The sequence below is a fragment of the Opisthocomus hoazin genome, chromosome 23, assembly GCF_030867145.1.
Source record: "Opisthocomus hoazin isolate bOpiHoa1 chromosome 23, bOpiHoa1.hap1, whole genome shotgun sequence".
In the NCBI taxonomy this organism is placed as follows: Eukaryota; Metazoa; Chordata; class Aves; order Opisthocomiformes; family Opisthocomidae; genus Opisthocomus; species Opisthocomus hoazin.
The window spans coordinates 4,613,689-4,634,901 of NC_134436.1; the positions used below are offsets into that span (position 1 = coordinate 4,613,689).

The 21,213-nt window shown below is 60.3% G+C and overlaps 2 protein-coding genes across 7 annotated transcripts; one reads left to right on the forward strand and one right to left on the reverse strand.

The window, feature by feature from the left end:
* Positions 1-1,072: 1,072 nt before the first annotated feature.
* RELL2 (RELT like 2) lies at positions 1,073-14,774 on the forward strand. 2 transcript variants are annotated; one of them, XM_075442119.1, is made up of 8 exons: positions 1,073-1,195; positions 4,418-4,631; positions 6,254-6,319; positions 6,397-6,463; positions 6,764-6,952; positions 11,259-11,829; positions 13,761-13,803; positions 14,078-14,774. In XM_075442119.1, exons 1-7 carry the CDS (start codon positions 1,157-1,159, stop codon positions 13,800-13,802), a joined length of 1,188 nt encoding a protein of 395 aa, XP_075298234.1. In that variant the 5' UTR covers positions 1,073-1,156; the 3' UTR covers position 13,803; positions 14,078-14,774. The 2 variants fall into 2 exon arrangements, with proteins under 2 accessions (XP_075298234.1, XP_075298235.1); XM_075442120.1 differs by lacking the exon at positions 1,073-1,195 and adding an exon at positions 3,352-3,705.
* On the reverse strand, positions 14,616-20,561 carry FCHSD1 (FCH and double SH3 domains 1). Of its 5 annotated transcripts, none has more exons than XM_075442115.1 (19): positions 20,468-20,561; positions 20,092-20,189; positions 19,794-19,839; positions 18,846-18,919; positions 18,439-18,583; positions 18,226-18,362; positions 18,081-18,144; positions 17,846-17,974; positions 17,540-17,662; positions 17,364-17,459; positions 17,178-17,285; positions 16,977-17,081; positions 16,521-16,751; positions 16,349-16,432; positions 16,079-16,235; positions 15,742-15,947; positions 15,524-15,620; positions 15,381-15,448; positions 14,617-15,292 (listed from the first exon to the last, which is right to left on the reverse strand). In XM_075442115.1, exons 1-19 carry the CDS (start codon positions 20,486-20,488, stop codon positions 14,798-14,800), a joined length of 2,484 nt encoding a protein of 827 aa, XP_075298230.1. In that variant the 5' UTR covers positions 20,489-20,561; the 3' UTR covers positions 14,617-14,797. The 5 variants fall into 5 exon arrangements, with proteins under 5 accessions (XP_075298229.1, XP_075298231.1, XP_075298230.1 ...); XM_075442118.1 differs by having other exon boundaries at positions 15,091-15,227; XM_075442114.1 differs by having other exon boundaries at positions 14,616-15,292; positions 17,178-17,459.
* Between the last annotated feature and the right edge of the window lie 652 nt (positions 20,562-21,213).

Sequence of the window (21,213 nt, forward strand, 5' to 3'; positions counted from 1 at the left end):
CGAAGGGCAAGGACCGCCAAGGGGCACGCCAAGAGCCGGCTGAGGATGGAGACCGTAGCAGACCAGCACCGGGACATTCTTGGTGACGGGATTTTTATGCCGGGTAATAAACTTGCGGGAGGGAAACCCCTTGGCGTGCAGCAAGAGGAGCTTCACGTGTGCATGGCCTGAGGTGCGTGGGATGGGGCTGGTGGGGCGGGATGGGATTTTGGGTGCTGTGCCAGGGCACAGCCAGGTGACAGAACTTTTGCCAATGCGTGATTAAATTGTGGGATTATTAAAGGCTGTTTTTGGCTGGCTCTGCCACCTACTGTGGGGACGATGCTCCCTCCGCACTGCTCTTCATGCCCTCCGGAGGTTTTTCCCTCTAGGATGCCAGCTCCCAAGCACGGAGCAAGGATGTTCTGGGGGATGCTGGAACCCTCTGGCCGTGACCCCGCAGGGCACAGCTGTGGTCGGGGACGCTCAGAGCTGCGATCCCTGGCACAGTGAGCATTAAGCCCAGCACGCACCCAGCTTAAATGAACAGAATTTTAACGTGCTGAACAACAAGGGTGTATCAGCAAACGCGTGGAGTGCGCTGACGTCTCAGCGGGGGCTGCTCACTCGGCATGAGATCGCCTGGTCGCCGCTCTGCAAGGTGCTGCCACCAGATAACGTCCAGCCAGGGACACCCAGTGGCTAAGCTGCCTGGCTGGGGGAAAGGGGCAAGGAGGGGAAAAACACGTCCCCACTTCCAGTGGGGATCGCTTTGACAACTAAGCTTGCCCTCTAGAAACTGGTTGCTGCTCTGGGCATCTTCACGGGTCTTGGAGCAGTGCAAAGAAAGCATCGGAGAGGGATATTTTTAGATGCTCTTTGTGCTCAGAGAGCAAAAACATGCTGTGGTTTAAAGGCCATTAGCTTGCTGGCGATGTTTGAAAAACTTAAATAAGGGCTTAAGATTCAGAGGGGTGTTTGATGGGATTTTTGCAGAGATGATGGCAATTTTTGGGCTGAGCATCACCACAGTGACCTCAGGAGGAGTTTGCCTGTGGGGTTGCCAGAGCTGGGCAATCTGGCCCATTTAGTTGCCACGTGGACAACCAGCGGGGCCGGGGCGGATGATCCCCCGAGCGGGTGTGTTCGCATTGTTCACGGGGTGACGTCTGTCGTAATGGCTGCGGAGGAGGCGTGGGAAGAGAGCGGACGAGAGGTAACGTGGCAATGCTCTGGGACCGGAGCCGGCTGCGGGACAGGGTGATGGGGGATAGTGCTGTCGCTCCACCCTATACTCGGTTTCTCCGTCCCCTCCCCCCCGGCCACCTCTTGACCTGGTGGCTTAAAATTTAAGGGCTTCCAGGCAATGTAATGAGAGGGATCAAAGCCTCCAAGGACCCCCAGGATTTACACCTGCACCCACCGGGGACCCCTGAGTGGGTGACCCAGGGAGGAAGGGCAGGAGGATGGCCTTGGTGAGGGCAGCAAGCAGGCAGCTGCCCGCCCCAGACCTTTGGCCGGATTGCCATTATGTCTCGGTGTGTGCTGCCTTGGCTGGTGGGGTCACACAGGATGGGGACAGGAGCTGGGATGGGGTCAGAAGGATGGAGTGGGGACAAAGGATGCAGAGCTCAGCCTCTGGAAATGCCATGAGCATGCAGCCCACAGCTGTGTTTGCACCTCCCCAGCATGCTGTGGGGCTTAGTCCCACACAGGGACTGTCCCCACCAGCTGGGATGGACATGGCCAGCCTGTTTGGAAGGGAGAGCTCAGCTGTGTGCATTCACACCTGGAATTCTGGCTGGTCTCAGGGCAGAGAGGACCTATGGTGTCCTTTTTGGGTCACCTGTGAGGTGCTGCATGAGACAAGACTCATGGTCTGGCCATAACAGTGTTAATGGGGTCCCACAGCTGGATGAGGACTGAGCAGCCCAGAGGGATGCTGAGGCAGGGGTGGTGGAAGCAGGAGGGAGACTGGGGGCACATGACACCTGAGGGGACCGTTGGGAGAAGAAATGCAATTGGCTGGGATAACCCAGCTGCAGAGCAGAGTGGGAGCTGCTGGACGGTAGCGGAGCCCCCTTGTCATCCCAATTCACCCCATGCAGGGTCAGGATTTGTCCCCAGGTGGGCTGCTGCACCATCCTCCCTCTCCCTGTCCTGCATCCCCCAGGTTATGGAAATGCGTCGACACCAGAGGCTGTGGGAAAATGAGAATATTCCCTCCAAGCATGGAGGGCTGAGTGACCAGGGCTTGTTTTGCCTGGTATGGCTGGCAGCTGCGAGGGCGGTGGAGTGCAGCAATGCATCGGGTGGGTGGGAATGCCCAGGAGAAGAAAGATTTATTGTGATTTATTGTGCAGGACAGTATGCATGGGCACAGGCAAAAATGGGAATAAGATCACAATGACTGCATCCCCTTGGGGCTCTGCAGGAACCCAGACCTGTGAGGTCCCCCTCTTCAAAGCAACAAGGGCAAGGAGTAAACTGCCTTTAAGGTCTTGATCAGCTGAGACTTGCATTGATGTTGCAGCTTGTTGGTCCAGCATTAGGAGACCTCTCCTTTCCTGTAGCCTTAGCAATGCATGGCAGGAGCAATAACTCTTGCTGCCCGTAGTCTCTTCTTGCCATCATTGGTTTATCTTAGGGCCTGTCTCCCTGCCAGGACAGCAGACAGACAGATGGCACCTGTGATGCGGTGACCTCCTGAAGTCATGGTGATGGAGGAGGGACCTGGGCTCTGGAGAGCTGACTCTTGGTCACTTGAGGAGAGGGGCAGGAGCTCTCATCATCACATAGTTGAAAGCCTGGAAGAGATGCAGGTTGTCTCACAGCAACATGGAGTGTGAGGCGATAATTCCCACAAACTGATATTTGCAGATAGACACCTAGTTCAGCAGAGACGGGGTGGGAGGGATTTTAAAAGCCTGTGCCTTTCAAGGTCTGGGTGAAGGACTGAGAGGAGCAAGCCTAACTTGCAGTAGCAAAGGAGGGTTGGGTGAAGCCTCCCAGAGCGAAGATAATGTGGCGGAGATGGAGGAGGTCATGGGACTGCCATGGCTAGAGATTTTGAACAGCTTATCCACCCCTTTTTCAGCCAGGAGGGAGAGGCAGTTGGCCTGGGGCAGGGCATTGGGCAACAGGGTCTCCTTTTCCAGGGTCTCCTTGGTTCTGTGACCACAGTGCGGGTGTCTGCACCCCTCTCCCCCCACACACGCTGCTGTGGGAATTGTCCTGATCTTGCTGAGCCCCACTTCCCCCCCCCCTGCCCTCCCATCGCCACGGCTGAGTGCTCTAAAAATCGCCGAGAACTTCGGAAAGGAGGGTGCCGGGGAGGTCAGGGCTGCCTTGCGTTCGTGCGAGGTTGTTCACCCCGCGGCGGGCAGCAGCTCGCCAGCACCGGCTCTCCCGGCCGGCGCTCCCGTTCGCTCCCCGCTGCAGCTGCCCGCGTTCCCCTGAGCTTCTCCCCGCACCTTCAGCCGCTGAAACCGCTTCGGAGAGATTTTTTTTTTTTTTTCCCGGGGTCGGGCCAGGCGGGTGCTCTCGCTGGCAGACGGCGGCAGGCTGCCGCGGCAGAAGCAGCTCGGCTCCTTGCTGAGGAAGGCAGGCAGCCGGGAGCCGGGGGGCCGGAGGATGCTCGCCGCGGTCCCCAGCCGAGGGGATGCGGGGTTGCTAGGAGGCAGGTGAAGGTGAAGAGGAGAACGCTGCGGAGGACCGCAGGCCCAGGTACCGCCGCCGCAGCGGAGACGGGGGCCGGCCGGGAGCGACCCTGCCTGCGCCGGGAAGCGAAGCCGGCGAGCGGGCGGCCGAGCTCCGAGCCCGCGGGGAGGGAGACGGCAAAGCCCAGGGGAGCTGGGGCGGAGAGAGGAAGCTCGGTTCTGCGGGCGGACGATGCGGGAGCCGGCTCGGCCCTCCGCCAGCCCGGCTGCCACGGCTCCCCGCCTGCCTTTGCCTTTGCGGGCAGAGGCCCTCGGCTGCGAGTAGCGAGGGATGGAGGGGGAGCCGGCGGGCACGGCGCGGTGAGGATGCTCAGCCCCCCGCAAAGGCGAGCGGGGTGATGCCGCCCGCCGCAGAGCCCGGGGGACCGGTGCCCTTGGGAAGCCACCTGCAAGGGACGGGGGAGTGCCACAGCCCGGGGCCGGGCGGGCCTGCGGGGATGCTGCCGCCGATGCCCTTGGGATGCCTCTTGCCGGGTGCGTGCGGGGCGGCAGTGTCCTTGGGAGAACATCGAGCCGTCTCCAGCCTGCCTTCTCCTCCGCGGGGCCCCTGCCACGATGGACCTTGCAGGGCGATAGATGAGCCCTTGGCAGCCCACCCCAAGCCGAGAGCTGGCTCTAGCCCAGGGTGGATGGGAGGAAGAGGAGGAGGACGATGGGCACGGGGACCTTGGCAGGGGGTGAGCACCGAGGTCTCTGATCCGCCTTCCCCCTTCTCCTAGATCCGCATGTCAGACCAGAACAGCACCGACGATGGGGAGTCAGACCCCCAGCACAGCCTGTCTATGGTCTTCCTCCTCGTCCTCGTCTTCTTCATCATGGGGCTGGTGGGTTTCCTGATCTGCCATGTCCTGAAGAAGAAGGGTTACCGGTGCCGGACCTTCCGGGACGAGCTCGACCCAGATAACAAAGACGTGCTGGCGGAGCTCCAGGCCAGTGAGTGCTGGGGCGATAGGGGCTCAGTGGGGGTTCGGGTGCTGCCTTTCACCAGCATGGACCAATACTCCTTAAACATGCTTCTGGGACACAGGCTGAGGCTGGGAGGGTTACCCATCACATACCACTGGGCTGGAAAAAAGAGATGAGGCAGTGAGAGCAGCACTGTGTTCCCCAGGGATCGGGAGTTTACAACCCCAAGAGACCTCTAATCTGCTGGCTCTGCAGGCTGGCGAAGGCTAGTGGTGCCAGGGAGGTGGGAATCAGCATCTGGCCCTTCCCAGAGTAGTGTTATCACCAAAAGTAATTCTGATGAACACCCAGGACCTGCTGAGCTCTGGTCCTTTGGTGTTAGGAGGTCTGGCATGGGGCCAGCATAGTGTTTGCTAAATGTCATGTCCTCTTCTAGTCCCTGTTATGCTCATGCAGCCCAGAGGGACAGGAGTGCTTGCTTGAGATCTCTGCCCCACACTGGAAAGGGACCTCTAGAGTTTTTCCATCGCTTCAGGCCATCATAAGCAGCTCTTTGATAGCAGGGTTGGGAAATCACTGCAGCGTTGAACGTGGGTGTAAGCCAGAGCTCAGTCCATGCAAGCTCTGTCGTTTGGTGGTGTCATCGGTCTCTGCTGAAATAGAGAAGACACATTCCTCCAGCTGCTTTCTTGCTTGAAAACAGCCAAATGGTGCTACACAACTCCTCTGGCTCCTCTGTGCCACCGTCAGTGCTCAGGAGGATCAGCACCTCCCACTGCCACTTCTCATGCACGGGAGAAAAACGTGGCTGCCTCAGCTTGCCCACAGATGCAGTGGGAGCTTCCAGTCATCCTTGGATATGCTCCTCTTGCTTCAGTGACTTGGCTGTACATGACATGGAGACAGTGTCTGAACCTTTCAGGATTGGCTTTACCTGCTGGAGTTGCCACAGCTCAGGAAAACATCTCTGTGGGCTTCCAGGAGCACAGCAGCAGCCCCTGACCATGCTCTTTGAGGCAACTGTCTACCAGACCATAACTCTGACCTGCTCACAGGGATGTATAACTGCAGACTCGGCTGCAGGTCCAGCCACCCAAGCCTCCTGCATCCAACAGTGGCCAGAAGCAGGTTGTGATGAACGCTGGGGATGAATACCACAATGGAGCAGACACCAAGCCAAGTTTCCCCAGCACACTTTTATGAGCTTCTAACAGTGTGTAGCTCCGGGGCTTTCTCCATCAGAGATGGTTTCTCTGTATTTAGCAGGCCCCAGTGGGTTTCTTTTCTGTGAACTTGTCCCATTTACCCTTAAGGACTTTTAGCACCTGCAGCATCCTCCACCCAGGGGCTCCAGGGCTGGACTGTCCCCAGGATTACCCTCCTCTTTCAACTTGTTTCGAACCTGCTTCACACTCGTTTCACGTGATGCTCCCTAGGAGCCACACAACCCCCCTCTCCCTGCACCTATGGATGCCATTTGAGCCATTTCTTTTCCAGAGTAAGGGATCTGGTGTTCCCCAGGGGCTTCCTGGTGTGATGTGGGACACAAGGCTTCTCTGACCTCTCTGTCGATGTGGCTGCTCCTGGGGAGGGACTGGCGAGCTAAGTATCTGAATCCCAGCCCTCAGTTCCACGTTTTTTCTTTTCAGATGAAGAGGAGGAGCTGAATGAGGACACTGTGGAGAAGATAGTGAGATGCATCATCCAAAATGAAGGTGAGCATTTCCTAGGGCTGGCCCAGAGACTTGCTGACCGCTTTGGCTGACACATTCCCTTTTTCCTCTTTCTTCAGCAAATGCGGAAGCCCTCAAGGAGATGCTGGGGGACAATGAAGGGGACATCCCATTGCCAGTGCCCAGGTGAGGGAAGCCTATTCCAGCTTGTGGCTTCTGGAGAGTAAGGGAGAAGCCTCTGAGTATCACCTTGGCCTGCACACTCTGCAGCCAGCCCCTTTCTGGCTTGTTATAAAGCATCTTCCCAACAAGAAGTCCTGCTCCCCCAGGGGTTGCAATGAGTACTTCACACCACTGTCCTCATTCCTGTCCTCACAGGAGGTCCTCTCCAGAGCTGCTGCTTCTCAGGACTTGCTACAGCGAGGCTGCACCAAGGTTGGGAAATCTCCTCCAGCTAACAAGTCCTGTCATGTCCTTCTATTGCAGCCTTTGTCCTCATCGTAACAGCCAGGATGGTGGCCCACCACACCACCACACAGTGCATTTGGGCTCCACACAGGCCCCCTGCATCCACTGCAGCAAGAGGAAGAGGCACCCACTGCATCGACAAGGACGGTCCAAGGATGGCAAAGGCAGGATGCATCCTGGAGAGACAACTGTCTTCTCAGTGGGCAGGTACTTAAAAAAGCCTTGCCAGACATGGCCTATCTGCTCTGATGGACCTAGCATCACAGAGAGTCTCCTCAGTTCCCCTATTCCTCTCCCCTTCCCCACTTGCCAGACACCAGGCACCCTCTTGCTCTTCTCCATTTAGATGCCCCAGTAGTAGCTCTGCAGCTGGGAGTCCCGAATACACAGGTGCCTCCTGCACCTGGAAATGCCTGTGGTATGTGGCAGGCCATGACGCACCAGTGGCTTCCCTCCTCCTTCTCTGGGAAGGTGATTCAAGCCTGGGCTGTCTTGCTGACGAAGTGCTGGGCAGAGCCCCAAATCCACGTCCTTTCAAAGCCTGTTGTCCCAGCTATGTGTGAGCAGGGCTCTTGCTGTGCAACAAGGGCAGTGACCCCAGTTTTAGGGATCTTATTAGGAGGGGGAGGAGGTGACAGCAGGTCCCAGGTACAAGTTCACAGCCACCACTGTCAGAATGAAAGAGTGGCTAAGCTCCTCCATCATCGTGGCCTCCAAAAATGACTGTAATTAGATGCCACGGGAGGAATATAAGAATAGGGGAGTGTGCCTGATACTTCCCACAAATGCTCTTCCAGTCCTCACCTGTTCTCACCTTAAGGGACTTCCTGAGCTGCCCGTGGTCTGTGTGGTCTGTAACCTTTAGTACAATCTGCAGTCTTGCCCAGGTTTCCCCATTCCTCAGCAGAAAGGTTTAAAGACCTTTAAGCAAGGTCTTACAGTGCTCAGCTCCCTACCTGCCATGGTGATCAGGGCAGGGTGACAAGCAACTGCTGGTCCCTGGATGACCACCCCAGTGAGACACAAAGCTCTGCTGTGCTCAGATCCTGCGGTAGGTCTTCATTCAGGGCCTAAGCCTTGATCAAGCTCCATGTTGCGGTGCAGAGAGACAGTCCTTTCATGGCAATGTTGAGCCAGAGTGGGCATCAGGGGTGTGGGTTTTTCCACCATCAGAGCTAGGATTCTCAGTAGGGAGGTGAACTGGGGGCTTTATGGGGAGCTGGTAAAGCGGAGAAACATGCCAGACCTCCCCATGCTGAACTCCAGCTAAGATCACACCCATGCTGAACTCCAGCTAAGATCACACCTTCTGGAGACCAATAGCTTCTGGCTTCCTCTTTGCCCATTGCTGTCAGTTGTCCTTAGTTTAAGGGGTGGTGTTTGGTAAGCCACTTCTCTGCAGAGTTGCATATTTGTGGTTAATCTCATTCCCTGCCTGGTGCCCAGCTCCATCCACTCCTCTGTGTCCTTCGTCCATGCTCTTCTCAGTCTCCTCTCACTCACCTCTGAGTGCTGGAGAAGGTGGTCTTCTTTCCTAAAGGCACCTTCCCTCAAATCTTGGTTGCCTCTCTTTACACTTAATAACCCATGTCACATCAGCCTTCTCCATGGGACAGTAATTACATTTCTCCAAGGTTACATTTTAAAAGTTCTGCTTCCTGAAGACCTTGGTGTAGGTCCAACTGCTAAGCGGCCTATGTGCCCACAAGGTACAGAACTACCTCCAAATTCTGGTTCTTGTTTCCAAGCTGGCCCCTTTGCTCTTCCAGATCCTAGATGACTTTTCTGGGACTGCCCTTGCTGTGTCTTATTTACCACGAATATCCTGATTGCACAAAGTACCTTGATTCATGAGTGATCCTACTTACAAAAGCTCTTTTAACCCACCTCTTCTGTTGCAATCTTCAGGTCTTGTTCCCCTCTTTTTTTTTTTTTGCAATTCCTTTTGTTTTGAAAACAGTGGTTGAGAGTCCAGTCCCCTTCCCTATTATCTACAGCTCACTGACTTAGTCTGGTCCCTGTCTGGTAGGCACAGGATCATTGCTGAAGAAAGGAAAGGAGTGGAAAGGAGCAAATTTAGTGGACATTCACCAAGAACATCAGGGGCTGGAGAACGTGGCATGTGAGGAGCTGCTGAGGGAACTGGGTTCGTTTAACCTGGGAAAGTCTAAAGGGGGAATCTAGTTGCTCTCTAAAACTACTCAAAGGGGTGGGGGGAGTTTAAATGAAGATGGAGCTAGACACTTCTCAGAGGTGCGCAGAGAAGGGCAAGAGGCAATGGCTGCAAGTTGCAACAAGAGAAATCCAGAAAAGATTTAAGGAAAAACTATTTTACCCAGAAATGGTGCAATCTCCATCTTCGGAGATTTCCAGAACCTCACTGGAAGGGGCCCTGAGCAGCCTGACTGAGGGTGGGAGGTGGCCCGTTTTTGAGCAGAGAGTTGGACTGGAGACCTCCCGAGGGCTTTTCCCACCTAAATTATTCTGTACTTCTGAGGTAGTTAGCATTATAGGATCTGTACTCTCATATTATTGAACAATTTACCATCCACCTTAGGGCTTTCCCTAAACCTTACCAAAGCTTTCATTTTTACTACCTCTACGACGCTATTGAACAGCCACATTGAAGGGGTCCTCTGTCATCACATGCTCCTGTCTGCAGACCACCCCATGGTTGTACCTCCCATTGCACACCTGCTGTCAGCGGCAGAGCTCGCCCACCGAGGCATCTGCGTCTGACCCTCCGTCCTTAGCCCGATCAGCTGCAGTGTGTCACATCCTACTGAATCAAATGCCTCGCTGATGCTGACTAGGCAGACATCCAGCATTCTCCTGCCTTTCCCCTCACCATCCGGAGGCCGATTACGCTACCTCTTGTGCCCCCTCCAGTCCAAACCCTGCCTGCTCCTTTGAATTTGTTCCCAGCCCTTCCAGGCTGACATTGCTGAACGGCATTACCAAGAAATAATCCTGCCACTTGTGCCTCCTCCTGATCCCACTTTGGGACTGGAACATTCTTTGGTCTTCCTGAATCACAGTGTCGTGCCTTGTCTCCAAACACCTGGACAGACCTGAAAAGTCACATTTGCTGCTGCTTGGCCTGAGCCAAGCAGTCCTGTGAGTACCTCGTTCAGAGCTGGAGCATTTCTCTTCTTGACCATTCCAATCATGAGTAGGATTTCTGACTGCAGTGCTGAGGGGTCTATACTGTCCACAGGCTGCCGACTGGTCCTCAGTCTGGCAGTGGTCTCCTCCATCTCTGGAATCGCATCTGGCATCTATTCTTACCTCTTGGACCTTTCTTCTCAGCTTCTTCCTTCAGAATGGCCATACTGCCATGTGCTTAACCTTCGGGTCTTGTTCTTCTTTCAACCCCAGCAGCCCTTGAACTTTGCTGCTGAAATTGTATTTTGCCCTGATGCTAACTCGCAGCTGAACCTCAGCAGAGCCAGGGCCATCTGCAGCTTCTCCACGTGTGACTCAAGTGCAGGGAGAGTGGTTGCTGGGTGAGTCACAGGCTGCATGATGGCTCTGTGGTGGGATCAGCATTTTTGGCTGGTGGACATCAGCTAACCATGGAAGAGATTTCCCATCCGCTGGTCCAGCTGCACTACTTACAAAGAGGAATCACAGTGTTGGTCACAACCAGTTCACTTGCAATTCAGAATTTTAGGCTTTGCCTATATGTTTCCCCTCACAAATCCTAAAGTTATGGCAGATCCCTAACTTCTCTTTTCTCCCCAGGTGCAATATTGCAACACCTCTGATTACAAATGCACCCTTTGTGGTCATCAGACCAACTTCTGCAGCTGTTCTCCTGCCTACTGTGGAGCTCTGAGCTGTTACCTGATACATGGCAGAACCTTGGTGAACCACCTAGGCACCATCCATCATTCCAGGGGATGGCGCACAATGTGCTTTGGCAGATTTTAGCCAAATAGCTCCTCCTGCCTTTGATCCCTGTACCCAAATATAGCTCGCTTTGCCAAACACCTGTCCCTGCCCTCACTTAGGGTGCACTATCTGCCAAAAACACTGGCTTTTGTTCCCCTGATGGCAGTCAGTCACTGGGCACAATGTCCATGTAGCTCTGTAAGGCCCTTGCTTCCTCAGCAGGCTCAGCCGGTTTGCATTTCACCTTCTAAATCAGAACCTGAGTTTCTGTACAAGCTCCTGTTCATCCAGGTTGCATCTCAGAAGCATTTCCCAGAGCTGTGACCCATCTTGTTGCAGGGAGGACAGGCTGGCAGGGGCTGCACCAGCTAACATCTGAATTGACCTCTTTCTCTTTCTCTTACTATTTGTTTTGTCAAAAATGAAGGGAAAAATGAGGTTAAGTCAGTGGAGGCATGGCTAGAGTGGAGGTCAGTGGTGTTGAATGGGTCTGAAAGGTTGGAGATTGGCACCAGTTGATGACAAAGAGAGGAGATGCAAGGCTGGAGGTGCAGGCAAGTGGAAATACAGCTGGATGAGAGGAGGGAAAGGATTTTGATTCGTCCTGCCCCCATTACAGGTTTCGTGTCACACACATTGGGAAGAAACCCACTTTCCATGAGCAGCAGGACGGTCCCCTGCCTGACGGCAGCCGGGAGCTGAGCACGGAGGAGCTGGAGCACAGCAGCAACCGGCTCCAGCAGGAGCGGGCTCGCAATGGGACTGTCCCTGCGGGTGGCCTGCAGAATGGAGCCGTCCAGAAGGGTGCCCAGAGCAGCAAGGGTGGGGAGCAGAGCCGCTCCGCCACCCCAGCTCCGAACACACCAGCCAGCTCCAGCACTCGTGACAGCAGACGCACAGGCAAGGGGTCTGGCGTGGCAGGCACGCTGCAGGATGCTGGCACTGCCCCCGGGAGCACGAGCCGCCAGCGGAAGCTCCTGAGCCATCGGCTGTTGGGAGGGTCGAGTCCCAGCATCCCAGGAGAGCTGGTGCAGGAAGGAGCCAGCATCTGCCTAGAGGAGACCGGACTGGGGTCAGCAGATGAAGTGTCGGATATTCATGGGAGTCTGAGTCTGCATGAACAGGCTGACGACTGGGGAAGAGACGACAGCAGCAGAAAACAGCCCGGAGCGGAGGACACGGGGCAGCAGGTAGGTTCCTCCTCTTCCTTGTGCCCGTGTGGTCCCTTGGGCTGGAGGACTTGAGTGGTTGTGGCACAGCACCCAAAGTCCTGCTGCCGACAAATCAACCAGCCCAAGCGCGGTGGTGTGAGCTGTGCAGTGGGGATAGGCAGGCCGAGGCTTGCGCCAGGCTGACTGCAGCGTGGGACCTGCCCTGTCCTGCCCACCCTGTTTCTGCTTACCTTTTTTGATTGCATTTCCCCATCCGTTTTCTAAGGTCTGGGGCATGCAGAGGCATGACAGTTCCCACCCTGCTGGTACCTGCACTGTGGGGAAAAGGCAGGTCACTGGTTGACTTGCGTGGGAGATGCTGCAGACCTGCTGCTGCCGGCCCCTTCAGCAAGAAATGCGTTTTCTTCTGTTATTGGGCTCTTTGGGGACATCCACCAGGATTACTTTTTCCTGACCTGGGGGATCTCTGCTGATGCATACAGCTTGCAAACCTCCAAAAACTGTAGCCTTCTGCACTGCTGGGTTTCAACATGGCCAGCAATGTACAGGCAGGGACAGATGTCTCCAGGAGCCCTTCTTGCCTTGAAGTCTAGGAAATGGTGAAGCCAACTGGTCATTTCTTGGTTGCTCTTCCCTGCCCTAGAGAGGCTGGCGCTGGCTGTGCTCAGAGAGGACAGCCCACCCTGGCTGGAGCTCCCAGCACCAGGTATCTCCCAATCTTTCCACCCAACCACTTTGCTCCAGGGCAGCACTGATGAGGATGCCATCTGCTTGGCTGTCGGTGGCCCACAATTTGGGGGATTTGTTTCCTGCTACGGCCTCCAGGCTGTTACCACTGAGCAAATGATGCTGTTGGTGCTGGTAGCGGACACTCAACACATTCACTCACTTACACGCTCGCCTGTGGTTCTGCAGTTGTGGAAAGATGGTTTTCGTGGAAGGGAGCTGGGGGAAATCACCTGGCGTGATGTCATCCCACCAGGGCTGCCCACGTTGAGCAGCCCCAGGAGCTGGCCTTGGCTTACCCCCAAAAAACCAGCACCAGGACACAAGTGGTAAAGCCCCTGGTAGTAAAAGGAAGCAAACGGATCTGGGTAAAAATCCTGGTTGTGTTCTTCAAAGACAGGATATTCTCTGGGGCTGGCTCTGCTGGAGTCCAACGGGCCTGGTACAGCACGTGCCTGCAGCCCTTGGCAGGGAGGTGGGATGGGGCAGGACTGGGTCAGCGTAGAAGAGCCCGAGGAAAGGTGCCTAGCTGAATGTCGGCTAAGTGAAAAGCAGGAACCTGCTGCATTTTTTGTGTCCCTCGGCTTTCTGGTCTGGAAGGGTCTGGGCTCCTCCACGCTGGAGGTTTGAGCCATTTCGTGAAGAATGGCAGACCAAGGCAGCCACGCCAGGCAGAACTGATGAGCTGCAGCCCTTCTCTGGAGACCTGGAGAGATGGCGACAGGTCCTCCTTCCTCCCATGGCCCACCACGCCGCAGGAGATGCCCATGGCCCCTCTGATCTCCAGGGAAAGATGTGCACGCAGGACAAGTCCAGGGACACTGTGATTTTCTCCTCTTCATCTGTCTCCTCTGTGGTGCCAGGCTCTTGCCTCAGACCCTGCTCCAGGCTTTGGGGTATTGTTTCACTGTGCTCCAGGACATACAGTCCCAGGAGAATGGTGATGGGACCTCACTGGGATGTCTGTCACTGAGCCCTGGCACCGCTCGGAACCTCTCTTGTCCCTTAGGTCCCAGCCAGGGCCACCATGAGGGTTGCCAGCTGCTGCTCACCGTGTCTTGCAGGTGATGGGGCTTGGGCTGTAGTCAGCTCCTGGAGCCTCAGTGGGGTTGTGCCCACCTGCCTGTGGGTCACTGCTGTCACCAACAAACACCTGGCCCCCCTACCCCTGCACCCCAATCCCATGGGAGCGCTGACATCTACATCCCTCCTCCCTCCCACAGGAGCTCAGCGCCATGGTGCAGGACCGAGGAGCAACTGTTTGACGTGAGTGCTCGTCCCCAGCCCCTGGGGTGATGTCCAGGGTTGGGTGGGCAGGCACTAGCAGTGTCCCTGCCATGGTGGGTCACAGTCTCGTGACGGAGAGAGGGTGAACCTCTTCTCCATGAGGGTTGGATGCCAACCCTGGGCCACCAGGTCCTACATGGGCAGGTCCTCTTGTTTGCATGCCCAGCCAGAGGCAGTGATCCCAGCCCTGTTGCAGCTGGCGGGGGATGCCATGGCTGTGGGGACGAGCCCCATCCTGCCCCTCTCCCTGCAGCTCCTCTCTGCTCCTGGCTGGAGCGTGGACGGGAGGCGCATGGCCCCTGGCCCAGCACTGGGCTGAGGGCTCTGTCACGGGGGGACCGTGGGGCAGCTGGCCCCAGGTGAGCAGCTACGCGCTTGGCATGGCCGGAGCGACGCGCCGACGTTACAGACAACCGCACTTGGCGCCAGACCTCATCCCATTGGCAATAGGTACCTGACTCCCACCCACCGCATCCGCCCTGGAGACCCCCTCCGGGGGACCCTCGGGCCTGGCAGGGGCAGGACAGCACCCAGTCCCTGCTGCCCACCTGGTCCCAGCAGCCCCCCAGCGCTGGGGGAAGGACGCATCAGAAGGGGCTGCAGCGAGGGGCAGGAACAGAAGCAGCAGTTCGAGACCCCCTGGGGTGGGGGACAGCACCCCCAACCCACCCGGCACGTTCACCGCAGAACACAGTCCCCCCCAGGCACCCCCGCCACGCAGAGCGGTCACGGGCACAAATCCTGCACCGGCGAGGGACCCTGCAGGTCCCCGGGAGATGCTGGCGGAGAGAGGAGCCTCCAGCCCCACCCCAGCACAGGAGGGGCTGGAGCCCGGCACTGGGGGCAGGACCGCATGCCGGCCGGGCCAGCGGGCAGCCCTGGTGCCCGCGGCGAGCTTGGTGTGTAACCGCACTGTACATAGACAAGCTAAACCCATTAAAGCTGCTGAACCCCTCGGCAGAGTTAACTGGCTTTATTGGGGCACAGCCCCCACCTTCCACCCCTGCCTGGGGGGAGATGCTCGGGGCGCAGGGGCTGAGCCCCCCCGGAGAACCAGGGCTGCACTGGGGGTGTACGGGCAGTGCCAGGCAGAAGGGGCAGAGGCAAGAGCTGGGTGAGACGGGGCCTGGCCGGGGCACTGAGCACCCCGGTAAAGGGGCTGCCAGGATGCCCTGTGCTGTATAAGGATGCAAGGGGCGCTGGGCAGGATGTGGCCCCCGGAGAGACCAGCTCTGGGCACGGGGCAGCGCCAGCCTCTGCTGCCGGGACAGCAGCCCGCGGCGGCTCGCTCAGGCGAAGCTTTTTGGGGAGCGGGGAGGGACAGGGGACCCACAGGGTCAGCTGAAGTGCAGCTCGGGGTCGGGCTCGGGGGCTCTGCCGGGCGGCGGGGGGGGTGCACGGAGCTGCGGAGAGACGAGAGGAGAAGTGGTGCTGACACACCGTGGTCGCTCGCCCCCCTCCAGACCCCCTGAAAACACACGGGTGGCAGTGTCCCCTGCTACAGAAGGGCTGGGGGCAGGTTTTGGGGGGCACAGCATCGCTGTGATGGGGCTTACTGGCCGGAGGCGGGTGGCTGCCAGGTCTGGAGAGCTCTGCCCGCTGCCCGTGCCATCCTGCCTGCAACCTGCAAGGGCCCAGCAGCTCAGCCCAGTTCTCCACACACCCTCCCAGCCCCTTTCCCAGTCCCCCCAGCACTCACCTCCCAGCAGCATTTCCGGAGAGGGGGTAGGGGCCAGGCTGGCCCCAGGTGCAAGGCCAGGAGGAGAGAAGGGTGGTGGGGACGGGGATGGCAGCTCCTGCAAAGACAGAGCCAAGAAGCGTGGGAGCAGCAGGGAGGGTGTCCACCCTCAGCAGCCATGGCACAAGATGGGGGGCTGCCCCATGCCAAGGGGACGCAGTGACCCTCCTGCCTCCTACCTGCCCAGCTGCCCTCCAGCCCCCGGTGAGCTCCTCCACCACGAGGGAGGGGAAGACGCCAACGCGGCCGTTGAAGTCGCCTGTCCAGAAACCGTCGTCCACCTCGCCGGGGGCACGGGGCAGCACCCGGATGATGGCCCCCTCGGGGAAGCTCAGCTCCTCGGGGCTCTGCCCCTCGTAGTCATACAGGGCTCGCACCAGCCAGGCTGTGGGGAGGATGGGGCAGGGGGCTCAGCACCCGCCGGCGCTGCTGCTCCTGCAGGGGCTCAGCAACCCCTGGGCACCAGCCCCACGCACCCGTCCCCCTCTCCAGGGAAGGTGACACCCCAGCACTCACCTCCGGGCTCCAGCACCAGCTCAGCAGCCATGATGCTGGAGAGCTGGCGGTGAAGGGCAGAGGGTTCCGGGGGGCCAGCCCCAGCCCCCGGCTCACCGCCCAGGGACAGCAGGTACTTTTCGGGGACATAGCCGACCTGGCCCACCTTGTTCCGAGCCTGGAGAGGCAGAAACTGTGTGATCATCCCAGCCCCTGGGACAGGAACAGCCCTGGAGGACTTCTGAAATCTGTATCCCCCAGCTTGGGGGTGCTCAGCCCCCCGTCTCCCACCTTCACCCACTCTTCTGCGTCACCATCCTCGATGACCTCCAGCTCCTCGCCCTGGGTGATGGACAGCTCATCTGTCTGGCAGCCCTGCAGGGGACAGGGGACAAAGTGGCATGGGGGCTGGGGATGCCAGCCCTGGGCAGGCAGGCTGAGGGGCAGGCAGCCGTGGCCATACCTGGTACCCGAAGATCACCCGGCAGGTGTAGGGGTAGGTGTGGGCAGCGGGGCTGGGCCCATCGTCCTCGTCTGGCTCGTCACTGTCCTCGTAGTCATCGAACTCGGCTGGATCCAGCCCTGTGGGTGCCTCCTCGCCGGCCCCCACCATGGCCCCCGCCAGCCAAGTGTCCACATCCAACCCTGCTGCCCGCAGCAGTGCCAGGCGTGCCTCTGCCTTCGCCCGGCTGACCTGGAGGAGCCACAGGGGGGGAACACACATTGTCAAGACCTAAGGGGATACCTGTGGAGTGGGGGACAGCCCAGCAAGCTCCTGGTCCACAGCGTGGCTGCCGCAGTGGCAGAGAATCCCCAGTGCTGCATCCCCAGCCGCCACACCTCCCCATCCCTGGGTGTCCCCCTCCCCAGGGGCGACAAACTTCGAGGCCACCCCGAGCCTCCTGCCTGGGGGACCCACCTCTGCCTTCCGGATGTTTTCCCTTGCTTCTTCCATCCGCCGCTCCATGGCGGCCGCCTCCGCCTCCGGAACCTGCTGCCGCCTGGCCTCCAGCCGCTGCAGCATCTGGGTGGGCACCCACAGGTCAGCGGGGTGGGGGGAGCAGGGAAAGCCCGTCCTTGAGCCACCCCCCCGTGCTCTGTGGGGAAGGACAGCACCCACCTCCTCGCTGTGTGCCTTGTTTCTGTGGTCCCGGGCCACCCGCGTGGCCCAGCGACGTGCCTCCTTCTCCAGGCTGGCCCCGTCATCTCCCGGCGGCAGCAGGCACACCTGGGTGAGGGGACATGGTGGCTGAGAAGGGGCTGGCTGTGTGGAACCCCCCCCACCATAACGTCCCCCTTTACCTACCTCCTTCACCCCTGCGAGCTGGAAGTGCTGCTCAGGGGCTAGGGTGAAGGTGGGGTGGTCCTGCAGGAAGAGGACGAGGTCCTGCTCCCGGCAGACCTGTGGCAGGGCAGTGGCATGGGGCCGGGGGGCTCGCCTGTCCCCTCCTGCCCCCCCACGCCTGGGACGGGTGCCGTTACCCGTGCGGATGCCTCCGCAACGCCCTGGAACCAGTCCCGCGTGGCCTGGCAGGTCTCCACCTCTGTCCTGCTGGCCACCGACAAGTGCTCCCGCAGCCGCTCGTAGAGGTCACCGTCCAGCGCCTGGGGGAAAGAGTGTGTGGGAATCCCCCTCTCCGGCGCTGCCTGCACCCCCCCGGGTAGCATTCCTGAACCCCCAATGCAGCTAGCCCTGACCTCCCACCAGCGGGACCCTCCCCGCTGCACCCCCTCCCAGCAGCACCGGGACCCCGGGGAGGGGCTGCGGGGGGTCCGGGCAGCTCCTACCTGCATGGCGGCGGGCAGCTCTACCCGCCGGTAGTGCTCCAGGTGAGCGGCGGCAGACACCAGAGCGAAGCCGTACTCGTTCTGCACCCCCGCGAGCTGCCTGGAGTGCTCGGCCAGCCGTGCCGAGAACTGAAGGGACGTGGAGAGCGAGGCTTGGCAATGGGGTGGGGGCCACCAACCTGTGCCCCCTGCATCCCTGTGCCTGGGGACCCCAACGGCTCCCTGCACTGCCGACCTTGGCGCTGAGTTTTTGCAGGCTGGCCTTGGTGTGAAATATCCTCCGGTCGCTCTTCCGGAGCCTGGGGAGGTCGGAGCGGGGGATGTGAGACTGCCCCGCAGCCACGGCAGCCCCCCCCACCCCCCCCATCCCCTCTGCTCACCGAGCCTCCACGTCAGCTGCCTTGTCCTTGGCCACCTCGCTGCTCCGCTGCAGGTGGCTGAACTGCTTCTTGGCCTTGTCTAGCTCCTTCACCGTCTCCAGTAGCTCCGCCTGCGCCTTCTGCAGCCGCTCCATGCCCTGCAGGGAGTGTCAGCCGGAGGGGTACAGGTGTCCCTGCCACCCAGGCACGGGGGACATGTCCTCACCCCAGTACCTTCTTGAGCATCTGCTCCTTGGAGAGGCGGGCGGTCCGGGCAGCCTCCGCGGCGAGGGCACGGTAGCTCTCCGAGGCGGTGACACGGACCTGCCCTGCATGCGCGGTCCCCTCAATGATGCCCTTCCAAACAGCGACTGTGCTCCTGTGCGTGTGGGGGTTAAGACAGAGCAGGGTGCTCTCCTGCCTCCCTGCCAGCTTTCGGGGATGTCCAGCAGGACAACCAGCAACCCCAGCCCCTGCAGTCCCCTCCGAGTCGGGTACCACATCCTTGGGGACATCCCACCCAGGGCTCCATCCCCAGGACACACAAATCCTGCTTGGCATTAGGCATCTCCCAGCTGGGAGGGCCATGGATGGGCGCCGCCAGCCCCAGCCCCTTGTCCCTATCCCTGTCCCCAGCCCACCTCGCATCGCCGGCCTCGCTGCGGCCCCGCTGCCAGTCTCTCTTCACAAACTGGCTCGCCAGCCTCTGCAGTGCCTGCGGACGGACCCGCTGTCACCGGCACTCCTCAACCCTGCTGGGCACCCCAGTACCCCGCCATCCCTCTCCGGGGCTGAAACTGGGCTCCCCCACACTGGCTGCCCACCTCACGGGTGTCAGAGCGGGGGGGGGGGACACCCCATGGTGCTTCGGTGTCAGCAGCAACCCCATCATGCTCCCCTCAAGAAAACCTTATTGGGGAGCAGCCACCACCATGAAAGGACCCCCCTAGCTGCGGCTTTTGGGACAGAGGACTGGGAAGGGGACACCAGTGAGGGACACTGGCTGCAGAGGCAGAGCAGAGGAGCCCTCAGCAAAGCCAAGCACAGCACGACCCCAAGCCTGGGGGGATGCCCAGCCCCCCCCAGCCTGGGGGCAGCAAGAGGGAGCGGGGTAGCATGGTGCCCGGCTTCAGGAAGGGGGGATGCATCTCTGCTGCAGGGTGTCCCCAAGGGATGCTGCAGGGACATCTCACTGAGCAAAACCAGGCTCTGACATTTAAAACCAGAGTCCTGTGATGACCCAGCAGAGAGCAGAGCTGGGCGGTTTCCTTCTCCTGCAAGGTTTTCCCTCCAGGACCCCCAAACGTCCCAGGTTTGGGCCACACTGTGCTCAGCAAAGCATCCGAGTGGGTGCCCTGACGTGGCTGGTCCCCCGCCCCGGCAGGGAAAATGCTGAGCCCATCCGCCACCGGCCTCCACGGCTGGCACGGAGCAGCCGAGCCCCATTTTGCTCGGATCATTTCTGACGCTGCCCATTGCTTGCGTGGGGCCGTGCCCCGCTCTGGAGCACCCCATGTGGGAAGGATGGGGCTCGGTGCTTGTGTCCCTCCCCTGGGCCGCTGGTCCCAAAACCTACGGCACCTCCTCACCTGACCATACTCCCTGTCGATGGCGGCCCTCTGCTTGCTGTAGGACCTGCGAGGAGAAAGCACGTGGGGCGGGCGAGGACCCACGCAGGGGGACAGGGACGGGCCACCCTTGCCATCCCCCCCTCTGCCACCACCCCACACCAGGATGTCCCCGCACGGCCACCCCGGCGGGTGATGGAGCCCACGACCTCGAGGCGGCAGGCTCAAGGTGAGCGGTGCCTGACCGGCGGCCTCCCCCCCCACTGCGATGAGCTGGCCGGTCTCAGCTCGTGGGGGGGGACACGCGTGGGGACCCTACCTGATGTCCTCCAGCAGCTCGGCGTCCCGCTGCTGCTTGCCCTGCAGGCCCGAGAGCTGCTCGAGGAGGTGGACCCGCACCTCCTGGGTGAGCTTCACCTGCGGGACGGCACCGCTCAGCGCCCGGGGGCCGCCGCGGTGGGGGGCAGGGGGGCAGGGGGCGAGCACTGCGCCCGCCGGCCCCGCGCCCGGTCCCCACCGTCCCCCTGCCCAGGTGCCACCGGCCACCGCCCAGCCGCGATCCCAGCGGCTTCCCCAGCTCCGGTGCGGGTCCGCCGGGGGAGACTCCCGATCCCCGCTGCAGGACCCGGCCCCGCTTCCCCGCTCCCGCTCGCCGTCCCGGGACCGGCCCCGTGCGCCCTCGGCCCCGCGCTCACCTTGCGCGGCGGCGGCTGCATCGCTGCGCTCCCCCGGGCACCGGTCCCGGTCCCGGTCCCGGTCCCCGCCACCGCCCCACGCGTCTGCGGAGCCCGGAACTGCCGTGACCAGCTCCGCCCCGCCCTCCGCGTGGCCCCGCCCCCTCCCGGGAGACCCGCCCCGGCAAGCACCGCCCCTAGGCCCGCCCCCTGTCCCAGGCAGGCCGCCCCTCGCGTCGGTTAAGCCACGCCCACCACGCCGGGCAAGCCACGCCCCCCCTCAGGGCCCCTTGCGCCGCCCAGCGGTGGGTGCTGCACGTCCGCCGGAGCGCTGGGAGAGGCGGACGTGGGGACATGGGGACAACAGGGACAGAGGGACGCGGGGACATGGGGACACAGACAGACGGGGAGATGGGGACGCAGGGAAACAGGGACACTGGAACACGGGGACACGGTGGGACAGGGACATGGGGAGATGGGGACACGGGGACACAGGAAGATGGGGAGACAGGGATGTGGGGACATGGGGAAACGGTGAGATGGGGACATGGGGAGGGCTGGGGCCTGTGTCCTGGGCAGGGGGACATGGGGAGTGCTGGGGCATGGGGACACCGGGAGCGCTGGGGCCGAGTCCTTGTTTGTAGGGACACACAGAGCACTGGTTGTGGGAAGTGGTGACACGTGGGGTGCTGGAGCACTGGTTCTGGGACACAGAGAGATGTGGGACACTGGGGCACTGGTCCTGGGGTACGAGGACCTGTGGGGCA